Source organism: Pelobates fuscus, chromosome 13 (assembly GCF_036172605.1).
Source record: "Pelobates fuscus isolate aPelFus1 chromosome 13, aPelFus1.pri, whole genome shotgun sequence".
NCBI lineage: Eukaryota > Metazoa > Chordata > Amphibia > Anura > Pelobatidae > Pelobates > Pelobates fuscus.
Genome location: NC_086329.1, coordinates 12,154,745 through 12,171,896, shown reverse-complemented (window position 1 = coordinate 12,171,896; position 17,152 = coordinate 12,154,745). Strand labels below are relative to the sequence as shown.

At 41.2% G+C, this 17,152-nt stretch overlaps 1 protein-coding gene across 3 annotated transcripts in view; it reads right to left on the bottom strand.

Moving 5' to 3' along the window:
- The window catches only part of SYT16 (synaptotagmin 16), a 66,389-nt gene that overhangs the window by 24,238 nt on the left and 24,999 nt on the right, over positions 1-17,152 (bottom strand). For 2 of the 3 annotated variants that reach the window (XM_063439865.1, XM_063439866.1), the window contains exon 1: positions 2,600-2,683. Coding sequence is in view for 1 of the 3 variants with exons in the window: in XM_063439867.1 (XP_063295937.1) it covers positions 2,600-2,779 (180 nt within the window). In the remaining 2 variants the exon portion in view is untranslated. Of the gene's footprint in view, positions 1-2,599; positions 2,780-17,152 lie in introns of those variants that run through there. The other variant, XM_063439867.1, reaches the window with a different exon arrangement.

The following is a 17,152-nucleotide window of genomic DNA, read 5'->3' as shown; positions in this document are numbered from 1 at the left end:
GGCGGGGGAGGAGAGGTCACCAGCACCGAGGGAGCCCGGTGCTGGATGAAGGTAAGCTGCTGAAGAGGTTTTAACCCCTTCAGCGCAACGGGAGGGGAACCCTGAGGGTGGGGGCACCCTTAGGGCACTATAGTGTCAGGAAAACTGCTTTGTTTTCCTAACACTATAGTGATCCTTTAACATATATTTAATGCACATATATTTGTGCATTCAAAGGGCCTGGGATGTAATTTTGCCCGGGGGCCCCAAAGGCTCTCAGTCCGCCCCTGTTTAGAGGTTTAAAATTATTTGGTCTAGCCTCAGAAATCCTAACTCAACTGGAAACATGACCTAAAATTCAAATTTTATGTATTTCAATCTTTAAGTTGACTCATAACTTTTCTAAACAGTTATTGCAAAAACACACATGACAAAGCTGCAAGATCATGTGATTTTTGACTATTTTTTCACCATCAAGAGTGTACCAAGCAATGATTGAACCAGTTGAGGTCTTGTCTTCGGTGAGACAATGATCCGAACCAGTGAAAATGTTGCCAGGTCACTGTATGGATGGTGGCATAAATATGAATTTAGTTCTATGTAGAGTTAAGACCTTTATTTTTTTATGGATTTTATGAACTACATTGGGGATCCTTTAAGTTGCACCCAAGACGACACACTGGTGCCGAGTGCCTATTTCTTAACTCTCGCGAACAAATCAATGTACAGAGCTTCTACTGCCAGAGATACAAGGTAATGTTGTATAGAAGACAATTAGTGAAAAGATATGCCAAAAGGAAGAAGCGCACACAACAATATTGAAAAACAGTATATGCTCACACCAACAGATTTTAACATCACAAGAAAAACTGAACACAAACTAGACCCTCTTATAGTTAGTAACAAAATCCAGTCTAATAAATGATAGAAAGAGTAAGACTCACCAAGAAAAGTTCACCGTTACAATTGACAGACAGAGAAAAAAGACAGACACACGGGTGGCCAAGAAGACAATCAAACAGGATTTAATTTTCTTTTATTATTATTCAATTACACTAATTACATTTCCTCTAATGAAACCTGTAAAATCACTTGTCTATCCCCTGTCACTTGTTGATCTATAGATATAAATATTGTGTTACATTACGGTTGACCGTTTAATTAAAGGCTCCAAAAGCTTATAATTCATATTTACTTGTTCTCTAAAACATTACCATCTTTAATTATTATTATTATTATTATTGTATTTATATAGCGCCATCAGATTCCGTAGTGCTGTAATTACACATAATTCTTTACAATGTAGTCTTTATGGAATGGCAATTTTGCAATCTTTATAAAGGTGGGAAGACTTCCTGTAGAAATGAAGACTAGAATTCAGCTTAGGGAGATGGAAAGGCAGAGAGATGGGATAGGGAGCTGTCGTATGAGAAGGAGAGAGAGGGGCAGAAGCAGAATAAGATTGTTCTCGGCTGAGACATAGTATCAGTCAGAGTTTCTGCCCTACACGGTATTCACACACGAGAAGACACGGTGACGTTTAGGGTTATTAACTAAAGTCATAATTCAAAGTCAATTTCAATTTTAAGGCCAGAGTAGTTAAGCTGAAATTAGAGTGGACTTACAGAATTTTTCCATTCTGGCTATTTTGAACTTAAATTTTAAATTCACTTTGAATTGAATTCTCACTTTAAAAAAAAACAAAAAAAAAACTGCCTAAATTTCTTGGATTGGCCCACGTATACGACAACATATACTACAAGAACCCAAGGCAAATCTAATCCCCCAATTTAAAATAGAATAGTCATGGCTAATTCAGGAGGTAATTGCATAACCATAGCTATTGCTGCCCAGTTGCAAGAAATAATGGGGGAGACATAGCTCCCCACGTGCCCCTACCACAGGTGCACATGGAATCAGATGGGGCCTTTTCTAGCAACATAGCATTAATGGCTGCCCAGTTGCTAATTTACATTGTTAGTAGACATGGCAAAGATGAATTCTTCAGATCAATGCAACTTCACATTTTCGAGACGAGATATATTTTATAGATGGCAGCTTGGCATTGTTCATGTCTTGACAGGCTGGTATAAAATGGGTGTACTTCCACTGTTGGGAGGCTTACCCAATGCCATTTACATAGACTAGATGTAGATACAAAGGTAACAGTAACACAGAGAGAGGTGACAATAGAAGGAGAAGGGAATACTCTGGATACAGAAGAAGGTATAAACAAGTACAGGATGAAGTATTACAGCTGACTAAATAAAAGGATATAGACACAAGTAAAAGCAGAAGAGGAGAATAGGGTCCAGCAGCATGAGAACAAAAAAAGTCCATACCTGTTATTCTTTCTATAGACTTGTTATTAACACCACAAATCGGTGGGAAAACAAGTGAAACTCTATTTGAATGGTGTATGTTACCTGCAATACTTAAAGTGTAACCTAACCCAAGAATATAGACTAACTAATATTATCGGGTTTCATGTATTTTAATCAACCGAAATGCAATTCTGTATAACCTTTTATGAAATGTAAGTCGGGTTACTTTGCCTATAATAATGATGTCATTTTATTTTAAAACAGTCTCATGGGAAGTTTGGGATTAAATGACTTACCAAGACCCTGGAGAACGCCTGATTTTTCTTTAGAACTCTTTCTTTTCCCTTGTTGACCCAAACACGAAAGATCTCCAACTTTCTCAAAGCACAACTTCTTGTTGATGAGGAGAAAGAGTATGACTAACAGAACAATGAAAACTCCCACTGCAGACAGAAAGCCGATTGCCTCTGGGGTTACTAAGAGAAAGAAGAACACACGATCTTCATAATCTTGCAGCGCAACATACAATATACGAAAGTTAATTTTACATGCAAATCTAAGACGGAACACACACATTGTGATCAGTTTATACCTCGATCTGTCACAGAATCAAACTGTAAAAGGCATAACTAAATGAATATCACCTAACTGATATCTAATAACCTTTGATAACATTTTACTGGATTCCTAGAGCTGGCAATATATATATTGCTGCATGATTCTCTGCTATACAAGGGATTGGCTCAATCTATTTTTAAACGCACAAAGACAAAGTAAAACATTCGAACCCTTTAAGTACACAAGAATCCGCCTTCTTGATGACAAGAATACAGCTTTCAGATTGGATTTTACAGTAGACACAAAAGCAAAGATATTCACCTTGAAAATTAACTCTCCCTTAGTCAGAATGAATTGCAATTCATTTTATTTCTCACGCACATTTTTTTGTATTGTGTGAAATGGACATCTGACTACGTTGGGCCATGCTTACTCCCTAAAGATGGTCTTCTGTTTGCTTAGAAGTGAGGAGTCCTCAAAGTAGACATGATGTCAACCAAAACCGTGGTAATCCCTTACCTGCCAAACATTAAGGGGACCGTTGTGCAATGCCTCCACCCAAAATGATTTGGTGAGGTTTTATTCTACCTTTTAAGTTTATTAACCGACATTCCATAGGACGTGATGGGGAGATGGGCAGCTACAGGCCCTTGCACTATATCAACGACTGCACATGGTGTGAGGGAACCGAGAACCTCCCTTTAGGCCCCTTCTGATTGATAGGGTGCAAAAACTTTCTTTTTAACGGTTTGCCAGCTTCTCCTTTACCTTTTGAATTAATGCCTTTTCACAGCTGTAGTCCAAAGGATTTTCTCTGAATGTGCCAATGCAAATTCAGTTTTTGGTGAGCAGTCCTAAGTGCCTTTAATCCAAGCCTGCTGATTGTGGGGCCTGATCTATCACTATAGAAATCTACACTGTTATATCAGCATTTTACATGTGTCAATAGGATGCAGGTAAAGCTCAGAGGGGAGGGTTTGAAGGGACATTCTCAGCACCATAACACTACAGCTTATATTGGTGAATACGATGCAAAGAGTCTTTGGGTGCATTCAATTGTAACACCGCAAAAAATGGCTTCCTAGCAAAAGAGAGAGAGGAATTGAGAAAAGACCAAAAGGTACGTTCTTTACAGTCCTATAGAGACTATAGAGGACAGGCAAATGTTACCTGTGTGGTAAATTACCAAACTCTATAAATTATTATGTACGCATACACATATAAACTATGGTCCGTCTACTTTAACAAATATTTATTCAGAGACAAAACCACAACAACTAGCAAGCCTCATTTCCATATTGTTTGTCCAACTTTGGTCTGCACTCATGGGATGTGAGTGATGTGACTGGATTAGCCAAATGCTCCTGGCCTATCAATGCCATGCATAGTTGGACAGCTTTGGGAAAATAATGTGGAACAGAAATGAAAGCAATATCTCAAAAGCAGTAGAGGAGCTGAGCTTTGGATACCGAGACACCCCCTCCCCCCACCTTTATAAAGTGCTCAAAAGTAATTTGAAAGAAAATTTGGGGGGTGGGAGCTAATACCCAGTGCATCATAACTTCTATATCCACCTGTAGTGCTTATGAGCCTTAGCATGCTGCTTTAAAATTGTGGCATGATGGTGCACACTGCTAGACAAAGAATCACTTTTGGTAGGTACAGGTAGAGAGGTGTCGGGGAGTTCTATTCTAGACACACCTGTTTTGGACCTGCTGTTGTATTGTATACCTTTGATTAGTTGCAGTGATTATTAACTTAGATATTGCTTTGCGAGCCTACACTGATCATCCACAACCTCATTAAAACCACCTGCCTAATGTTGTGGATTGAATTTGTTGTTCCAGCACATCCTGCTCAATCAGATTGAGATCTGGGGAATTCTGGATGTCCTCACAGAGGTGTGCTATACTTCTGTAGTATGGCCCACTCTCCACTGGCAGTCTTCTTTGATGTGACATGCTTCCACAAGCAGCATCGGCTAGGGAGTTACCATGGCAACCACCAAGCCATAATTCTAGAGTCTATTCCGAAGAATTGATTAACAGGTGGGAGAAAGGCCTATATTTTTAAATAGGTTTTTCTCCCAATCTATACATTTGCTAGCACAATATATAGATTACATGAAATGATATTTTTATAGAACATTACATGACCGGTACATTTTAATAGAACATATTAGGATATACATTTAGGCATTTTGGCAACAGATTAGAATGTTTGAGGGTGATGTGAGTTATTTAACCAGTGTGAAGGTTGTGCTGAGTTGTTCCCAGATATATATATTATTAAACTTGACCTCTAAGTACAACAATGCATTACACCGTTTTCGTCATCTTTATTTGCTGGAAACGATAGTATCCGTTTGTCTGCTCTTGTATCCATTCACTCTTGTTTCTGTTAATTCCCCATAATATCCCATACTGATTTAAAAGGTGTAAGATTATTTTTAAAGGCCTCTTTCTTAGGAAGGTGTGTTAGAACAATTCTGCAGGTAAAACCCACATCCGGTATAACTGGGAATTAAGAAGATCTGACCAATGAGTTGCAAACTACAGAGAGAGTATGGCTGATGTGCAATCCCCTTTTCAATTTGCTATAATTGCCGTATGTAGAATAAACCTTTTTATTCTGCATTTTACCTGCAAACAGGTTTTTTTTTTTAAAAGTCCATATAAAGTCTAATCATTTAGATGGGAAATTCTGCAATCACAGCCACGAACGCACTTGTTTTTTTTTTTTTTTATCTCAAAGCAGACTGTGATATCCCTGCTCTAGGCTCTGCTCACCTATATTTACTCTGTTAATCAAAGCATGTCATGCTAGCTTTCAGAGCGTGGAGAGAGAATGTCTTTCCTGCTTCATTCACTCTATCTTTAACCTTTATATACTGTCCTTGCACAAATGTAACATGTGGGACAACATGGATGTAATTCTCTCCTGTCAGCCAGCTCTCTTTAAAAGACCAATAAATGCGCCTGGAACACTTCCTTTGCAACAACTGAGTGAAACTCTGTCGAGTCCAAATGCAGCTCATTGGAAAGCATTGATTTCAATACTTTCCTACGAGATGCAGTTGATTGGACGTACACACAGCTCTCGCCCCACGTGGAAGTGACTCCTCCATGATGACGGTGCTTGAGGTGGATTAAACAACAGCAACGAGGGAATTTAAGTGGTGGGGGGAAAGCAAGTTAAAAGCTTTTTTTCCCCCTGTCTTTACTTTGCGGGGGAGCACTAAATAGGGACTAGGGCACTATAACATTAGGAATATAGATTTGAATTCTTAACGGTACAGTCTTCCTTTTACGTTATCTACTTTGTAGTAAGCCAAAGATGGGCAAAAAAAACTTTCGTTACTCGTTTTGTTCCCATCCCACTTTTTTTTTTATTATTCTCAACAGTCTTCTTGGTTTGTCACCCTTCTCTTAATGCCACAGCTTTCTTCCCTTTCTTCATCAGTAATTATATCCCATTTTTCTAAATTTCCAGGTTTCCTGGTGATGATGTCACAGTCCTGAATCATAACAATTTCTTTAGTGTTATTGTAACCAGACTAGGTTTTTTGCTTTCTTTTGGATCAACAGCAAAAACATATGTGAGGAAGGCTGAACTTGATGGACGCAAGTCTCTTTTCAGCTATGTAACTATGTAATATGTATTCTTGACACTTTTGAACTTTTTTAAAGCATTAACTCAATTTATCCATCACTATTGTTGCTGTTATGAGTGTGTGTGTGCATAACATATTTCATTTCTTTCTGTTAATATAAACAAATATTATGGGGAGCATTGTGTAAACCAATGTGATGTTTTTCTAAAGAAAAACAAGTGGGGGCTGAAGGATAAAGGGACTGAATCGTCTTGAGTTATAAGGATATCAGAAGAAGACAAGAGTATCTACGTAGATCTTGAGTAAATGGGACCTAGCGTGGGGATATGATGTAGACACACACGCAGTTACGGGTTTGCACAGAGCAAAAGCCAGCAAGTGAGCAAATAAGCATGATGCAATAGTATATGGTGATAAAAATATAGAAACTCCTAGTAACACTGTAAAACACTGTATAAGAAAATATAAAGTCTAAAATATCTTTAACATATAAAACAAAATCAGAGACTCCTTTAGCTATGAAATAAGCCAGTGACTTGTCATCCTACTAACCAACTGGACCTCTATCTCCATCCCTAATGATACACGACTCTGTCCACTACGTGCAAAAATTCTATATACTGTATATACTTGTGTATAAGTTGAGACATTTTAGTCGTAAACGTCATTTTTAAAAAGCAGAGTCAACTTATCCACAAGGTCAGTGCTAGTTTTGTACATTGAATGCCGGGCAATGTGGACTCTCGAACGAAAGGGGAACAATTCCATTCGAATGCAGAGGGATATCAGACGAAACAAGGTACAAATAAGGGAACACTGCCTTTGACTTATAGACGAGTATATACAGTAATAACATTTTGTTGATTACAATAGACATTATTATAGCACATCCCATGAACAGCTATGACCTGATCGGCTTTACGCACGGATTGTTTTACAAAAAATATATATAATTAGAATAAAATATAGGAGAACAGGGTCTTCTCACCCAACTTAATTTGAATATTTGAGATTGGGGCCCTCTGACTGAGTAGGAATGTTTACAATCTCACAACCCTGATGAAATTGCATCTGCTGAATCCTTCCTTCATTCATGATCAATGTTTGGTCTAAAGTGACAAAATATTATGCCTGGTTAACTAAATTAATGACACTTAATTGTACGTGTGAAATGAACTATTATTTCCCCTTCATTCTCAATGCAGTCTTCATTATCAGATCATTATATTGTGTTGAGCAAGGATAGGCAACTCTGCTTCTGTAGAACCATATAGCAAGTGTTAAATATTAGTAATTACCACGGTGGCATGTTTGAACGTTCCCACCCACTCACTTGCCCACACAAACTGTTACACTGTATTCATTTTAAATGAGTGGTTGGGCAGTGAAGCATGCTGGGCCATCTGTAGCGTTCGCTAGGTTGGCTAATTATCAGAAATCAGGGGGTAATATGTGACAAAATAATCGTGTAAGTGGAAGTGCAGGTCCCGTAGAGTCCTCTGCTCCACTGCAATTAAATGAAATGTCTAAAGTGCAATTTATCCAAAGAGTATTTATCTTCTCGATTACGTTATTATATAGTCTACTTGTTGTCTTTTGTTTTTCACAAACATGTCCGATTGCACATGATCTGTTCGTTGATGGCTATTTAGCACAGTGTGCACATATTTGACTTTAAGTAGTGATTAGGAGAGGGAATTGGTAGTTCGATGCCATTCTACCAGGTTTAAAGGGGTTATTACCCAAGTAAAACAATATAATGGTAGATTAGCAGATGTTACAGCTATCCACAGTTTTTTATATTCTTTTGTTTAAATCTGTTTTTATTGTTGCCATTGTTGCTATTCTATACTATAAATAAATACGTAAAATTCCATTGTGTATTTTAATTTTGTTTTATTTGGTATTCAAATGCAGTTGTGTAAAAAATGGCAGCAAATGTAATTTAGTGATGCTTAATTTTTCTTTATTTTTTTATTTTTTATTATAAACAAAGACATGGTCGAGAAAACCGTAATTAACAAACTTTTACTCCTAGCAGACTCCTTAGTATTTATGAATAATTGATCTACTCAGTAGGTACATTGGGTTTAATTGGATTTAATTTCCAAAGATAATTCTCCCTTTTTTTAACCTCTGAATTCTCCAGCAAGCCTGTTTTAGGATGCTGGTAGGACTATAGCCTGCCAGGAGTGTTTTTGTATTTTTTTTTTCCAGGCCCTTCTGGACCGAGTCATTTTGATAGAGTACAAGGGAAAATAATTACACGTCAAGTAAATGTAAGAAAAAATTAGAAAAACTCATCGTTATCTTTAGTCTATGACTGGATCCTTCAGCCAAATACACGCACCTTGGGTCAAACAGTGTTTGAATTTCACAGTTAGTCTCTATGGTCTTTCCTGCTACACAGAGGCAGGAAAGACCATAGAGACTGTCCGTTTTCAAAACCCATATGACCCAAGCTCGTGCATACAGCTGAAGGTAGAGAATTTTTTTCTATATACTTCATTTAAAAAACGCGATGAAAGAATTATTATATAAAAAATTATTTTTGAGGGGACAGTTTTACATTTCTTCCCCCTGACACTTATAGACACTGGGTGAAGCTACCGCCTTCTAGAAGTGTCAATCTCCCAGCCATCCCCAGTGACAGCTGCAGAGATATTAGCAGTGTCTATGAAGGATCCAACAGGCCTGCAGGATCCTCCATAGACCTCAATGCTGTACTCACGGATGTGGCTCTCGCAAGGGACAGGTTCAGGTAAGTAAATCTAGGGCTGTGTTTGAATTGTGCTGGCTGTGCCCCTTATCTGCCTCCTTATCAGCCTCAGCCAATCCTATGGGGAAGCATTGTGATTGGCTCAGAGCAACACTTCTAATGATGTCAACAGACAGCTTGCAGGTCTGAGGCGGGCAGGGGCAGAGCCAGCAACTTCAGGCTTCAATACAAGTAAGATTTTACTATATTTAGGGAGGCAAGAGAGATTAGATTTAGATTGTGGCTTTTACACTACAGGGTCAGAAATATATGTTTGTATTCCTGACCCTAAAGTGCTTCTTTAAGAAAAACATATTATTAGAAAATGTAGGAAACACTTTTTACTTTTGGGGTTTTCAGAAATTTGCACAACTCTTTGAAAAGTATCACAGAATTCATATGTATCTTCTTATTTTATGAGAGTTTCTCAGCAATTAAAGCACAGCTGTGGAATTACCCCAACAGCTGTTATTCCATGAACTGAAGATGTAATGGCTTCAGGCCAGGAACAAGACCTCCGAGGTTTTGTAATCCCTGTTGAAAAGCTGTGTGAGCAGCTGATTCCCTGAGAACATACCTCATATACCCTCACAGGCCTTTCTTCACCTTACTGCCAGGGCAAACAATAGGAAAAATATATAAAATGCATAAAAAAATACATATTAAAAAAATACTTTCCAAGATCGTACACAGTTTAGAGAAGCTGACTGCAGTTTCTGGCAGACCTCACCTCTAACTGGGAAGAGGATCCACCAATAAGGAGCATCTAGTTCAGGGGTCCTCAAACCGCGTCCCTCCAGATGTTGGTGAACTACAACTCCCATGATTCTTTGAATTACATATAGCCAGAGAATCATGGGAGTTGTAGTTCAGCAACATCTGGGGGGCTGGAGTTTGAGGACCCCTGCTCTAGTTTGATGCCAAATCCAGGAAAAATGAATATATATTCCGGAAATTCTGTCCGTATGACCGATGACTATGGGGACGGTCTTTGATACAGTTATAAACCACATTGAGAACTGAGAATGGAATCAGGGTTCAGGGTATCAGCTGCACTAAAAGCGTTTGTAATATTGTTATGGTGGTTAAAATTACTTGGGGGTTACATAAAAAGAACACAAAACATTGATTCATTAGTTGCTCCTATGGCCAGGATATCTGTCCTGGTTGAGTTTTGGCTATTTTCTTTTTATTTTCAGCTTGCTATTTTGACCTTAAAGGAACACTATAGAGTCAACAAAAACATGTATTCCTGACACTTTAGTGTCTGGGTCCCACTTGCCCTCCCTAAATATAGTAAAATCTTACCTTTACTCCAGTCTGCTGCTGCTGGCTCTGCCCTTGATCTGCCTCCTTGGCTGACATCAGAAGTATCGATCACAGCCCATCACAATGCTTATCCATAGTATTGGCTGAGACTGTCAAGGAGGCAGATCAGGGGCAGAGTCAGCACAAGCCAAACACAGCCCTGGCCAATCAGCATCTCCTCATAGAGATACATTGAATCAATGTATCTCTATGAGGAAAGTTCAGTGTCTCCATGCAGAGGGTGAATACAGTGAATTTGTCACACTGTGCAGCACTGCCACAGGAAGCACCTCTAGCAGCCATCTGAGGAGTGGCCAGTGGATTATCACTAGGCTGTAATGTAAACACCGCATTAATCTCTGAAAAGACTGTGTTTACAGCAAAAAGCCTGAAGGGACTGATTATACTAACCTAAACAAATGCAATAAGCTATAGTTGTTATGGTGACTATAGTGTCTAGCATTCAATTCCTGCCAAATCATTCTTTAGTGAATATCCATATGTGGCTAGACTTATACGAGTGCTCTCATGGCTCCAGCTCTCAGCATGATGCATACTGTGCTTTGTGACTTCACAATACTAGTACCCTAGGGTAATGTGTTACTTATTTTTCATTTACCAGCACTGCACCTGCATTCCTGCCACCTCCCTGAATGACGTGACAAGCAGGTGAACTATATAAATTTTGGGACAAATCTCCCATGTTCCACATTGCTTCCCTTATGTCGTGCATTGGTAGGCTTGGGCACACTACATATTTTACCTGTGCTTTGATTAACAACTGGGTGGGGGTTTAAATGTACACTATGCACACTACACTTAAGAGTAGCCTATGATTCTCCAAGATCATTTGTCCACAGACCTTCTGCGCACCATTACCCATAGAACGGATTCAGAGAAAAGAAAACCCCAAATACGCATAAAGCACCAAAGAAAACACGAAACATAGAAACAACCCCATTGCCCATAGGATGGATTCCCTGTACCCCATGACCCATAGGATGGATTCCCTGTACCCCATGACCCATAGGATGGATTCCCTGCACCCCATGACCCATAGGAAGGATTCCCTTCACCCCATTATAGGATGAATTCCCTGTACCCCATTGTCCATAGGAAGGATTCCCTTCACCCCATGACCCATAGAAAGGATTCCCTTCACCCCATTGCCCATAGGAAGGATTTCCTGCACCCCATGACCCATAGGATGGATTTCCTGCACCCCATGACCCATAGGAAGGATTCCCTTCACCCCATTGCCCATAGGATGGATTCCCTGTACCCCATTGCCCATAGGAAGGATTCCCTTCACCCCATGACCCATAGAAAGGATTCCCTTCATCCCATTGCCCATAGGATGGATTCCCTGTACCCCATTGCCCATAGGAAGGATTCCCTTCACCCCATTGCCCATAGGAAGGATTCCATTCACCCTATTGCCCATAGGATGGATTCCCTGTACCCCATTGCCCATTGGAAGGATTCCCTTCACCCCATTGTCCATAGGAAGGATTCCCTTCACCCCATTGTCCATAGGAAGGATTCCCTTCACCCCATTACCCATAGGAAGGATTCCCTTCACCCCATTACCCATAGGAAGGATTCCCTTCACCCCATTGCCCATAGGACTGATTCCCTTCACCCCATTGCCCATAGGAAGGATTCCCTTCACCCCATTACCCATAGGAAGGATTCCCTTCACCCCATTGCCCATAAGACTGATTCCCTTCACCCCATTGCCCATAGGAAGGATTCCCTGTACCCCATTGCTTATAGTAAGGATTCCCTTTACCCCATGACCCATAGAAAGGATTCCCTTCACCCCATTGCCCATATGATGGATTCCCTTCACCCCATTGCCCATAGGAAGGATTCCCTTCACCCTATTGCCCATAGGATGGATTCCCTGTACCCCATTGCCCATTGGAATGATTCCCTTCACCCCATTGCCCATAGGAAGGATTCCCTGTACCCCATTGCCCATAGGAAGGATTCCCTGTACCCCATGACCCATAGGAAGGATTCCCTTCACCCCATTGCCCATAGGACTGATTCCCTTCACCCCATTGCCCATAGGAAGGATTCCCTTCACCCCATTACCCATAGGAAGGATTCCCTTCACACCATTGCCCATAGGACTGATTCCCTTCACCCCATTGCCCATAGGAAGGATTCCCTGTACCCCATTGCTTATAGTAAGGATTCCCTTTACCCCATTGCCCATAGGATGGATTCCCTGTACCCCATTGCCCATATGATGGATTCCCTTCACCCCATTGCCCATAGGAAGGATTCCCTTCACCCCATTGCCCGTAGGACGGATTCCCTTCACCCCATTGCCCATAGGAAGCATTCCCTGTACCCCATGACCCATAGGATGTATTCGCTTTACCCCATGACCCATAGGATGAATTCCCTGTACCCCATTACCCATAGTATGGATTCCCTGTGTCCCATTACCTATAGGATGGATTTGCTGTGCCCCATAGGATGGATTCCCTGTACCCCATGATCCATAGGAAGGATTCCCTTAACCCCATTGCCCATAGGATGGATTCCCTTTACTCCATGACCCATAGGATGAATTCCCTGTACCCCATTAACTGTAGGATGGATTCCCTGTGCCCCATTACCCATAGTATGGATTCCCTGTGTCCCATTACCCATAGTATGGATTCCCTGTGTCCCATTACCTATAGGATGGATTCGCTGTGCCCCATAGGATGGATTCCCTGTGCCCCATGACCCATAGGATGGATTCCCTGTGCCCCATGACCCATAGGATGGATTCCCTGTGCTCCATGACCCATAGGATGGATTCCCTGTGCTCCATGACCCATAGGATGGATTCCCTGTACCCCATGACCCATAGGATGGATTCCCTGTGCTCCATGACCCATAGGATGCATTCCCTGTGCTCCATGACCCATAGGATGGATTCCCTGTGCTCCATGACCCATAGGATGGATTCCCTGTGCTCCATGACCCATAGGATGGATTCCCTGTGCTCCATGACCCATAGGATGGATTCCCTGTATCCCATGACCCATAGGATGGATTCCCTGTATCCCATGACCCATAGGAAGGATTCTCTGTACCCCATTACCTGTAGGATGGATTCCCTGTACCCCATGACCCGTAGGAAGGATTATTTGTACCCCATTACCTGTAGGATGGATTCCCTGTACCCAATGACCCGTAGGATGGATTCCCTGTACCCAATGACCCGTAGGATGGATTCCCTGTACCCTATGACCCATAGGATGGATTCCCTGTAACCCATAGGATGGATTTTCTGTGCCCCATAGGATGGATTCCCTGTGCCCCATTATCCATAGGATGGATTCCCTGTGCCCCATTACCCATAGGATGGATTCCCTGTGCCCAATTACTCATAGGAAGGATTCTCTGTACCCCATTACCTGTAGGATGGATTCCCTGTACCCCATGAACCGTAGGAAGGATTCCCGGTACCCCATGACCCATATGAAAGATTCCCTGTACCCCATGACCCATAGGAAGGATTATTAGTACCCCATTATCTGTAGGATGGATTCCCTGTACCCCTTTACCCCATGACCCATAGGATGGATTCCCTTTACCCCATGACCCATAGGATGAATCCCCTGTGCCCCATTACCCATAATATGGATTCCCTGTGTCCCATTACCCATAGGATGGATTTGCTGTGCCCCATAGGATGGATTCCCTGTGCCCCATGATCCATAGGATGGATTCCCTGTGCCCCATGATCCATAGGATGGATTCCCTGTGCCCCATGACCCATAGGATGGATTCCATGTGCTCCATGACCCATAGGATGGATTCCATGTGCTCCATGACCCGTAGGATGGATTCCCTGTACCCCATGACCCGTAGGATGGATTCCCTGTACCCCATGACCCGTAGGATGGATTCCCTGTACCCCATGACCCGTAGGATGGATTCCCTTTACCCCATGACCCATAGGATGAATCCCCTGTGCCCCATTACCCATAATATGGATTCACTGTGTCCCATTACCCATAGAATGGATTTGCTGTACCCCATGACCCGTAGGAAGGATTATTTGTACCCCATTACCTGTAGGATGGATTCCCTGTACCCAATGACCCATAGGATGGATTCCCTGTAACCCATAGGATGGATTCCCTGTGCCCCATTACCCATTGGATGGATTCCCTGTGCCCCATTTCTCAAAGGATGGATTCCCTGTGCCCCATTGCCCATAGGATGCATTCCCTGTGCCACATTACCCACAGTATGGATTCACTGTGCCCCATGCCAGAGGATGGGCTGTGACTCCTTGTGCTCATTGCTTTCCCAGCAAATGCCTCTGTGGTTTAACCTGCCTCTCAAGATAAATATTATATATGGCTACAAGGGCTAGCTGCAGATGGAGGTCAGACGTACAAGACCAGAAGCTCATATTCAATTTATTTATTTAGGCCCTACGTAATTTTCAACTCCCAACCCACGAAGCCCCTAATCCAGCACTTAGTGTACCCTCCTTTTACTGGCCATGTACAGAGTTGGTAGAATGCCTTGCAAAGTGTGTGTCAGCCATATAGCTCATGCACAGCTTGGTGCCTCTTTTTAAATTACATTATGGGGCTCCCCAAATACATTGCCCCCTGATGTGTTGACACATGGAATGCTCATTGATGTAGCGCCCTTAGCACAGAGTTTGCTCTGATAAACATGCCCGAATAACGAATATATCTATCTGATCTGTAAATTCTGTCCTGTTGGTGATGAGATTTGAACACTGACTTTGTAAAATCTGTTAATTAAAGTACACTACACAAACAATGCCCAGAACAATCACAAAGAATAACTAGCAGGCACAGTTTGTGCTTAAAAAAAACATAGAAACAACTTGCTATGCTATATTAGGACAAGATCTAGAATGCCCATTATTAATATCTCAAACTGATGTTTTTTCTATATGCTTTTCTAGATAGCCTTATACCATGCCCCAAAATGTGTTGGCCTTACCACTAGTATCCACTACTCTGCTGGCTGGATTACCATCATGAGAGTCAAACCCTGCATTGGGTGGTGTGCACAGGACGTCTGTCCCTCCTGCGAGGCCTTTCTCGCATGCTATATGAATGGACACTCAGTACCTGTTTGTAGATCTGTTTCAGACTTCCCTTAAAGCATACAATCTTAATAATATAGTAATATGTGTCCTGCCCTCGTTCTTACCTTAGCTTTGCTGTAAAGCAGGCTACATCAAGCAAGATCTTGCATACTCTGTTCTACTTTCGCCATATTCATAGTTACAAATATATAAGGCCTTTTTCTCTTTTGTACCAAGGCTCTGCTATGTCCTCTCCCGTCAACGACAACTAAAAGCTTTTACAAAGTTAGTTTAACTGCAGAAGGGGTGTGATGGTTTTACTACATCACCAAGTGGTGAAAATATTTGCATGCCACAGAAGTGACAATTAGCAAAGGAATGTAAGCCAACAGGTGGAGCTAAAAAAACTTACTCGACGAGTTTTTTGTTCAGAATTCTTCTAGGCGACAAGTTTCACTTTACACAATTCAATGCTTATTTTTTTGTAAATACAGTTTATTTTCACAAATGGGAAATAAAACAAAGCAAGACGACGGTAACATCTGATCTATTCATCTCCGCTGATCTTTCGGGTAACAGACTGCGGTCGGAGATGACTCCAAACAATGCAAAGATTTATAAAACGAGACAAGAAATCTGCAGCTTTTACCCCTAATGAAAAATGCATAATAAAATGCAATGAGTCTGTTTATTGAGGGTATATCTACTAAACAGTGATATTTATTTGTTTGTGTATACTTAGGCAGTGGAGTGTCCCAAAGGCAAGGAAAGTGAACTAGGGTGATTGACTGAACATGAATTGCCGATGACTGACAAACGATTTGCAATATTTTGCGCCTATGTAACAAAATACAAATATTGCCTCTGCTCTTTTGAAATACACTTTTCAATTGCTCTGTCAATTCCCTGTAATTCTCAGCTCTGCAAATTACCCTGCAACAGAATAGCCGAATGTAAAACTCAATAAATATAGATTTTTGGGGATTCAGTTTATAGAATCTTTGAGTGCTCTCAGCTAACCAAGCAGGGCTCCCCACTGACTTGTGCGAGAACTCTGTTTGGAAAGATCGCACACTGCAGTAGTTATGGTGTCAGCTGCAGTAGTTATGGTTTCAGGTGTCCCCTGGCACTGGCACAAGTAGTGAAACCATTTTAAATATATCTAAAGCAGATGCTTCCTTCTGCATTACATATATATATATTGATTTTATTTTTTTTATGCAAGTGTTAGTTATTTATACAATGACTGGCAAAGCATTGTGGGACATGCGGTTCACTGCATATGGAATGACAGAGCCTGTACACCACGTTTTACATGGCACTTACAAACTCAGGCCATTTCTTGGCATACACCGACGACGTAACACGAGTATACAAGAACACGGTCATATCTTTCACAAGACTTTTGGATTGAATCACACGTTTTGGTTCAACCATTCATACGTCACGTTACAACAACATTTATGTTCCTGCATATTGTCATTTCACATAAATTATTTTTCTTCCCCCAACCTCATCCACAACAT